The sequence below is a fragment of the Haemaphysalis longicornis genome, unplaced genomic scaffold, assembly GCF_048455015.1.
Source record: "Haemaphysalis longicornis isolate Haplotype H1 unplaced genomic scaffold, Haemaphysalis longicornis Haplotype H1 scaffold_6, whole genome shotgun sequence".
Lineage (NCBI taxonomy): Eukaryota > Metazoa > Arthropoda > Arachnida > Ixodida > Ixodidae > Haemaphysalis > Haemaphysalis longicornis.
Window position 1 is genome coordinate 180618425 of NW_027526407.1, and position 9441 is coordinate 180627865.

At 53.2% G+C, this 9441-nt stretch overlaps 1 protein-coding gene across 1 annotated transcript; it reads right to left on the reverse strand.

The window, feature by feature from the left end:
• Nucleotides 1-4313: 4313 nt before the first annotated feature.
• LOC144143391 (uncharacterized) lies at nt 4314-7369 on the reverse strand. Its single transcript, XM_077675152.1, has 2 exons — nt 6120-7369; nt 4314-4377 (listed from the first exon to the last, which is right to left on the reverse strand). The coding sequence occupies exons 1-2, from the start codon at nt 7367-7369 to the stop codon at nt 4314-4316; spliced, it is 1314 nt and encodes a 437-aa protein (XP_077531278.1).
• Between the last annotated feature and the right edge of the window lie 2072 nt (nt 7370-9441).

The following is a 9441-nucleotide window of genomic DNA, read 5'->3' on the forward strand; positions in this document are numbered from 1 at the left end:
CGTGCTAGCACCGCTGCTCTTTAACATCGCATTTGCACCCTTGGCATGGAAGTTGCAAGACATCCCTTCCGTGAGATTTATTATCTACGCGGATGATGTCACACTGTGGTCCACAAACCGCGACCTCGGTTTACAGTGCCGTCATCTCCAGCAAGCTCTAGATGTTTTTCATGCCTTTGCGGAATCAGCCGGTTTAGAAATTTCAGCTGAGAAGTCGTGCTACATACAAGTGGCTAATAAATCAGGAAGGAAGTTAGCCTCTATGACTAACTTTCAACTTAAAATTGGTTCAGCTGCTATACCAGCGAAAGAAGAGCTGCGGGTGCTCGGACTTCTGATCCACCAGTCGGGTTCTGGTCTTCACTGGCTCCGGAAGGCACGGAAGGAGTGCTCGACAACCTTGCACTTGATCCGCCGGATTGCAGCACGTAGTGGAGGAGCCCGCACGGAGGTGGCTAGAAGACTCGTACGTGCTGTTCTCCAGCCGCGCCTACTCTACCAGGCACAATTTCACAGACTGACCAAGCAACAATGGGCGCAACTTGAAACTATAAACCGAGAAGCTATGCGCACCATCACGGCACTTCCTCGTCTTACCCCGATACCCGTCTTACAGGAACACGCCCAGCTCAATACTATAACGGAGCTTATAAACCAGCGCGAAGAAGGAAGGAAGCTCAAGCGTTTGTACATTCCAGTGGTCGCAGCGCTTCATTCACATTTTTGTCATGCGTCCCCCGTCACTTCAACCTCAGACGATCTTCCACCATGGCGGTACACGACAATGACAACGAATAAGACGACGAAGCTTCGTCGCCGTGACCAGCCAGCGCCAACATCCGATACCACAGTCCCTGAAGGCCACTGCGTACTGTACACAGACGCAGCTCTTCTGCCGGACGGAGGACGGACTGCTTTCGTCAGTGCCACGCACCCGGAAATCAAAGGCTCGCGCTGTTACGCTACCGACACTCCGGACCCGCTGCTACTGGAGCTCCAGGCTGTTCATGACGCAGTCAATGCTGCAAGTGCACTCCATAGCATCACAGAGGTGCATATATATACAGACTCGCTCAGTGCTGTGAAGCATCTGAAGCAAGTAAAGAAGACACCTCTGATCTGCCAGCAGATTCACAGCCTCCACAGAACATCAGAGCTAACGATCCGTGTACATTGGGTACAGGGGCACGGTCGCAATATACTGAATCAATTAGCGGACCATATTTCCCACTCTTCTTCCCCCCCTGAGTCCTCCCCTAGCCCCCTTCCTTGTGATCCGCGCTCCCGTCTTTTAGCCCGGAAATCTCTCCTGAGAAGGGACACACGTGCCCTAATTCCCCCGTGTGTCTGCTCCCTGCCCCCTAATCTTTCCCGGGTGGAGGAAGTTTCTCTCAGGAGGCTTCGGGCTGGGGTGGCCCTCACACCTTCAGTCACTTGGACTTGGGGGCACTCCCAAGACGACCCAGGAACGTGTCCCAAGTGTCCGTCTCCGGCGGTTGAAGCTGACGCCAAGCATCTTTTGTGGACGTGCGCGGGAACGAGGACAGCTCGAGACCATGCGCTCAGGAAGGTTGGTCTCCGGTGGGATAAACCGGATGACTACAACCGCTGGGTGCAGGACGATAAATACTGCAGGTCGCTGATGGACTTTCTGCACGCCACTGGGCTGCATGCATACCTGTAGATTTGAACACCTGTCGGTTTCGTGACCTTCTGTGCTCTTGGCAGCCCCTCTTTCCCTATTTTCTTCTCTTTCTCTTTCCTTCCTACCTTTTGCTCTACTCCCATTTTTAAAACGCCTCTCTTTCTCTTTCCTTCCTACTTTCTTCTCTACCCCTATCTTTAAAACGTCTTCCATATGCCGCGCGGCAAACACTCGTATTAAAAAAAAAAAAAAAAGAACCGAAATGTCGCCTCACTGCTAGAAGGGTGAAAGGTCACTCACGTCTTTCATTACGTGGACGACTTTCTTGTTCTCATTGACGCGAGCGGCGATCTTGAGACAGCACTGTCAACAACGTTACAAGTGTTCACGGATTCATTAAAGCCGCTTGTAATCACCTACGAGATTCCTGAACGTGAGAGCATTGGGTGTTTGGATCTCCGGCTTGGGTTTTCTTACAAACATGTGTGCTGAGAATACGAGCCACGATCAATGAAACCGCTGCTTCCCCACTCTTCGAGCCACTCAAAACTCGTAAAACGTTCCATTGCTAACCTTGGCCTGAAAAACGCACTTAACAAATCCTGCTTTCACAAGTGCAAGCTCAGTCTTTGGCGCAAGTGAAATTTCTAGGCAAGGTGGAATACCCACTGGCGCTTGTTACTTCTTTGGGAAATAAGCTCCTGGGAGACGTCAAACGTTGCCTCAGAAACGAACCACCCGAGGTTGATGTGAGGGAACAGGCCAAGGGGAAAACCGCCGTGGTCCTGTACGTACAGTCGCGTGCGATTTGAAGGTAATCGCGCGAGCTTCGACCGATAAAGACGATAACGCCCCCTCGCGGCAATTTTCGGCGTGCCTGGGACCTAGTCTATGCATTCTCCTCTCCCTCGCTCGCTGTTCCTTCGAGCAGTCATCACTCCCGCTACTAGTAAACCACCCTTTCCGATTTGTGGCGATTGTCTGTTGTTGTAATCACTTGTGCGTTTTCTTCTTGGTTATCGTGAACAGCGATAGCAGCCATTGTTATAAATACCCAGTATTTGTCGAAAATGTGTTTGTGCACACCCTTTCGAGAACAGATGTAAGATACAAGTGGGACGTCGTCGCTGCGTGCGCGATCAAAAAAAAAGGAAGCGGTTACTGGTTTTGCCGCGGTAGTGATGGCAGCTTGATTAAACAGCAACCGAGGGAGAGAAGAATGCGTAAACTAGGAACCAGGCACTGCAAAACAAGACGCGTGGGGGCGGTATTGTAATTGTTGGTCGATGCTCGCGCGATTACCTTCAAATCGCACGCGACTGTACACCAGCTTTCCCATAGGCTCAAGCAGATCAGTGCCCGCAAGAATGTGAAGGTAATTTTTTCCGCTCCTGAAAAGCTTTCAAAGCTTTGTAACTAAACTTCCACAGTACAGAAACGGAAAAGGACGTGCAAGGTCAAACACAAGAACAAGTTCGTTGCGTGTACCGAAAATGTGGTGTATGTTGTTTCCTTCTCCTGTGGTCGCAAATACGTGGGCCAGACATCCCGGTGTTTAAATAATTGACTGCGGGAGCACAAATGGAATGTAGAGTGTGGAAACACGGGGCACCTAAGTGCGCACTGCCGAGATTGTAAAAAATGTATACAATGTACACCTGCCTAAAATCAAACTATAAGAATACCAAGACTTCACAATCAGTTAACAAGGAAACTTATCGAAGCTTCTGAAATGGCCCGCCTCGAAAGGGATGCATTCGTGAGCAAGCCATCTCTGACTTTATCACAAAAGGAACGTTCGTATCTCGACATACGAATCTGCATACGCGTGTCACACAAGCTGCTGTCGAACAAAAAATTTTGCTGTTACTTCAGTTTTCGTTGTTTTGTTTTATCATTGTTTTATTGTATTTCGATTTTATCATGCGTGTATTGGGTGTGCGTGGCGTGACGTCAAGAATGTACCGGTGCGCGCCCGATTTCTGTGTGTAAATATTCCTTTTTTTTCTAATAAATCTTAGTTGGAAGTAGCGCCTGTCGCTGTGCCCTTTCGTCGTCCCTCGTTTATGTTTTGCGCTTCGAACAGTGTTACATTATTCGAAGCAAAATATTGGATACACCGCAACAACAATAACAACGATCTTTTATACTTTTAGCACAATTGGTACTTGCCTTCGTCGGTGTTCAGTTACATACGCAGTGTCGCGGAAGCTACCGCGAGTCACGGCCCAGAGCCCTAGACGGAGCAATACGTGCTTCTTTATTCGCTGTCATCGAACCACTACCGATGACGATCGTGGCGCGTGCTCACGCCCGCTTCGTCCTTCTTTTCTACATCCTCCCGCGGGCCCAAGATGATTAGGCGGCTGATTCTAACATGTAAAGTTTTTGCACTGGACGGTTTATCACGTGACCCGTTGCTGTCCGCACCGAGCACGCTCTAGCGACGCCGTCGACGCCGTGGTGCAGCATTGTCACTTGTCCCAGCTTCCACTGCATTGGCGGGGCGTTGTCGTCATGCACTAATACGACGTCGCCCACCTTCAGCTGCGGTGAAGTAGCCTGGGGACAGCTGTGAGCCGAACGCAGTAACAGCAAGTATGCGTTCCTCCATCTGCGCCATAACTCAGCCGTCAGCCTTTGATGGTAGCGTGCTCGTCGCTGCAGGTTAGCTGGGGTTGACGACGTCTCGGTCACCGCTAACTCTTGGGGCATGCAGAGCGCACGCCTGCCTGTCAGGAAGTGGGAAGGCGTAAGTGGCACTCCTTCATCGGGGTGGTCTTCGACGTAGGTTAGAGGTCGGCTGTTAATAACAGCTTCCACTTCGCAAAGGGTGGTGGACAGAGCTTCGGCAGTAAGGCTACTGCGTCCAAGGTAACGCTTGAGAACACCCTTGGTGGAGCGAATGAGACGCTCCCACCAGCCACCCCAACAAGGGGCTCGCTCAACGATGAATTTCCAGTGCACGTTGAGCCCAGTCGCATATTCTTGAAGGGCTGACGCAGCGGCCTTAAATGCTCGAGCGCAACTATGAAACGACTGAGCGTTGTCAGAGTAAACAGTGTTCGGTATGCCGCGTCTTGACACGAACCGACGGAAGGCCAGTAGCGTGGTAGCCGCTGTCATATCCGATGTCAGCTCCAAATGTATGGCACGAGTGACAGCACATGAAAATAATAAAATGTAGGCTTTTGCCGGAGGAGCTTTTCCACGCACGTAGAGTGGTCCACAGAAATCCAGGCCTACCACAGAGAACGGGTGTGCTGCCGTGATTCTGTCGCTTGGCAATGGAGCAAACGGTGCAGTTTGGGCAGTCAGCCTCCGGCTTCTGCACGTCAGACATTGGGCCAGCACATTTTTGACGGTTTGGCGTCCCTTCACAGTCCAGAACCGTTCTCGTGTCTCCGTGAGCGTGGCTTCGACTCCACCGTGAAGAGTGTGGTGATGGGCCGCCAAAACAACGAGATACGTAAACTTGTGCCGCGCAGGTAGCAGAATCGGGTGCTTGACGTCGATGCTGCAATTCAATTGGTGTAATCAGCCTCCTACGCGGAGCAGACCTTCGTCATTCATGAAGGGTGAAAGTCGAAGCACCGCTGATGTAGAAGGAACGGTCTGACCGACTGACAGTGCGCGTACTTCAGTGCTGAATAACTCCAGCTATACGTGCCGCATCCAGTAGCGTTCGGCCTTCATTATCTCAGTTGCTGTGAGTAGACCGCTTACTGATGGCCCTCGCCGCTGGGCATTTTGCAGAAAACGTAGCATCCAGGCCGTGACCCGCAAAAGGCGCCTGAGGGTGCTGTAATTCTCTACGGTCAGTAGCTGTTCGTGCTTTGTGACATCGCAAGGGCAAACCAAAGTTTCCTGTGACGCTGAGAGTTCCTTCGGGTCAACATGATCAATCTGCGTTTCAGGGAACTCCTGTTTTGGACCTAGGAGCCACGAAGGTCCGTGCCACCATTGGGTTGAGTGCAGAAGAGCCGCCGCCGATATACCTCGTGTGACTAAATCTGCCGGGTTGTCTTTCCCGCTGCAATGGTTCCAGTCTGTAGGAGCAGTTAGTCGTCGTATTTCGGCCACGCGGTGTTCTACGAACTGGCCACGCTTTGTGGCGGCGCTAGTAATCCAGTGCAGCGCGACAAGAGAGTCCGTCCACAAACTGACGGGGGAGTCTTCTAGAATTGCAGTTGTTTTGGCATAACGTACGAGTCGTGCTCCAATAACGCAGGCAAGAAGCTCTAGCCGAGGCAGGGAGATGGGCTTGATAGGGGCGACTCGGCTCTTGCTAATTAACAATCTGGTGTCATATAGGCCATTGTCACCCAGCTTTCGGACGTATAGAGAAACGCCGTAAGCTCGCGGGCTTGCATCGCAAAAAGCGTGGATCTCGATTGAACCCTCCACATCGAACGAGTGCGAGAACATGAACCGTGAAACCTGGACCTCATTCAACTCTGTTAATTGGGCGCACCAGCTGTTCCATCGCGCTTGTTCGTCATCTGGAAGGCGTTCATCCCATGAGCGGCTCTTTTTCCAGAGGTCCTGGAACACAAGCTTGGCCGTTACGGTGAATGGTGCAAAGTATCCCAAGGGATCATACATCCTCGCAAACGTCTGCAGCACGGTGCGCTTGGCTGACGGATTGGCTGCCGCAAATTCTGATGCGTCTTTCGTCGACAGGTAAATGCAGTCTCCAGCACGCTCCCATGGGACTCCCAGCACCTTCATCCTGATTGCGTCTCCCGCTTCATTTTCGATTGCGACGTTGTCCCGCACAAACTGATGTCCGAGCTCCTCTGAGTTTGATGCCCATTTTCGTATCTCCATTCCGGCCTCGGAGAATATTTTGCGAGCTTCCTCGTACACTTGAATTGCCTTTTCGACGCTAGGTACACCAATTATGAGGTCATCCACGTAGAATGCCCTTTCCAGCAGCGCTACGGTTTCCGGGTACTGCTCCCGACAGGCCTGGAGATGGTGGCGAATCGTGGCAGCCAGAAGGAATGGGCTGGATGACGCGCCAAACGGTACACGGGTCATCCTCCAGGTTACAATGGGGGACGCCGGATTATCTCGCGTGGGCAGTCGTTCCACCCAGAGGAATCTCAACGCGTCGCGATCTTCTGGTCGAATCAGCAACTGCAGGTACGCCTTTTTTATGTCTGCGACAATGACAACAGGGTGACAACAAAAAGTCATGAGCAGCTGAACGACTTCGACCCCAAGCTTCATGCCCTTGCAAAGGACGTCGTTTAGGCATGGCTGGCCGGCTGTATGCGAAGAAGCGTCGAACACTACTCGGAGTTTTGTTGTCACTACGTCCTTTCGGATGACGGCATGGTGGGGCATGTAATACAAGTTATCGCCTGGACGCTGCTGTTCCGCAACTTGTTCCGCGTGGTTTTCGTCAAAATATGCTCGAATTGCCCTGTCATACTGCTCGAGCAACTCAGGTTGTTCCCGGAATCGGTTCCGTTGCGTTCGCAGACGGTGCTCCGCGAGCTGACGATTGTCGCTGCCAGGAGGTAAACCAGGAGCCTGGATCATGAGGGGTACTTGGTACCGGCCTTCGATACGGGTGATGTTTCGCTCGAATGTTTCCATCGAGCTATCCTGCAGCGACTTTTCGTGAGTCGGGTTATCAATGCCAATGGCATCCAGCCGCCACATGGCAGACGCGTCAAAGTCCAAGCGTCCGGGTGAGGTGCACGACAGGAACATGGCACTGGTAAAAGGGCATGCGGTAGAAGCGAGCCTTCCTTGAACGGTCCAGCCTAGAACTGTTTCTACCGCTGTGAGGTCTCCGTTGATTCTGTCCACCCTCCCCGTGGCCACCTTCCAGTAGGCGTCGGAACCAACCAGTACGCTGATTTCATTTGCCTTCCATGCGCTCGGATGGAAGGCGTCGGCTATGTCGTACCGCTTTTCTATAAGGGTTTTTACGGTCACGTTGTCGAGTACCGGGCTCGTAAGGGAACAGATCTTCGGAACCTCTAAAGCTTCCAACACGACCGGCCTTCCACGAGTTTGTGCGCGTAGCGTCACCTGTACTCGCCGGCACCGTAGAACCTTGGGTGACTTCGCAGTACCGAACGTTACTAAGGATAGGTCTTCCGTGCCGAGAACCGTGCATTTCAGGGCCCTAGCCGCATCCTGGCGAATGAAGGTGCGTTGGCTGCCAGTGTCTAACAGCACTCGAACAACAAGGCGTCGTCGTACACCCTCTGCCAAGGCTCGGGCCGTCTGGAGCAACACGGACGTTGCCCCGGAGTGTCCGCTCGAAGCCGTCATGACGGCAGGTGCGCTTTCTCTAGCTTGTACCTGGTGTGTTGATCTGGGCATGCTGCTGCCAGTCGGATTGAACAAGTCACACAGGACGGTTAGGTGGCCCCGATTGCAACTGCTGCAGGTCAGGTTGCGGGAAGCTCTGCACTGACGCGCCACGTGGTTGCGTCGGCCGCACCGAAAACAGCAGTGAGCGTTGCGCAATCGCGTCCTCTTCTCGTTCGCCGACATGTCAACTAGGCAGTCCGCCACCTTGTTACCATGGCTGTCACACAAGGGACACGCCGGTATTATTACGGACTCAGACTTCGCGGCCAACGCTGACGCTGAGGGGACGGGTGCCTCTGGTTGTGCTGGAGAGATCAAGTCGGCGTTTTGGACGGATCGACGACCTGTGTTGGGGGGAGGCTGTCCTTGTCTTCCTTCCTCGCGAATTTCGATTTGAATTCTTAGGAATTCCATTAGCTCTTTCACCTGGCCAGCTCCTTGTTGCCGCGTCGCGGATTCGTCCATTAGCCCCTTGTCCGTCTCCTTAACCCTCTGCCGGTACATTAGAGTCAGGTCATCCGGCAGGCATCAGAGGAGCGCACGGTTCAGGATTACGGCATACTGCTCTCGCGGAACTCCCAAGGCTTCGAGGGCGCTGACACGGAATTGCACCTTGTCGTACATTTCGCGGAGCCTCTCGATGTCCATTGAGCTTCTGATCGGCTTCGTTGCCATGAGTTGATCAATGTGCTCGTTGATGAGCAAGTCTCGTCGGCCGAACCGCTGAACTAAGGTCTTCACCGCGAGGTCGTAGTTCGCGTCAGCAAGCCGGATTCCCTCAATGGCTCGTTTGGCGTCGCCGATGAAGTATGTCAATAAGTACTTGAACTTCTCAATCTTCGGCAGCTCGACATTTTCGTGGATCGTCACATTAAAATGATCCCAAAACGCTTGCCAGTCGTGCAGATTTCCCGAAAACGCTGGGATCTGGAGCTTGGGAAGCATAACCGTCCGATGACGTGAAGCATGCGTGTGCCCGCCTGACGCACCCGTGGGAGCAGTAACTGGAGCGGCTGTCCCTCCGCTGGCGCTGGAATCGGTCGCGCTGGGCACTTGCTGGGCGTTTCGTAGGAGGAAGCGTGCTTGAGATACGGCGTAGGATATCTTGCGGGTATACTCGGCCGCTCCTTCGAGCTCCTGCTCCAGCCCGTCGTCATCCGTGGCATCGGCGATTTTCTCGTTGAGGGCGGTGAGCTCCGGCTCTCGCTGTACGATGTACTCGACGTGGGAGCTCAGGGTAGCCGCGTCGGGAGACGGCTGCTGCAGCAGGTCATTCAGCTGGTTGAGCGCTCGCGTGACGCCGCTCCTGACGACGCCACGAGCCTTCCGAAGGCGGTCGATGGACGAAGCCATGCGGATGATGCTCCGAAGGGCGATTTCCCGGGTTGATCGGCACCAAAGATATCGCGGAAGCTACCGCGAGTCACGGCCCAGAGCCCTAGACGGAGCGATACGTGCTT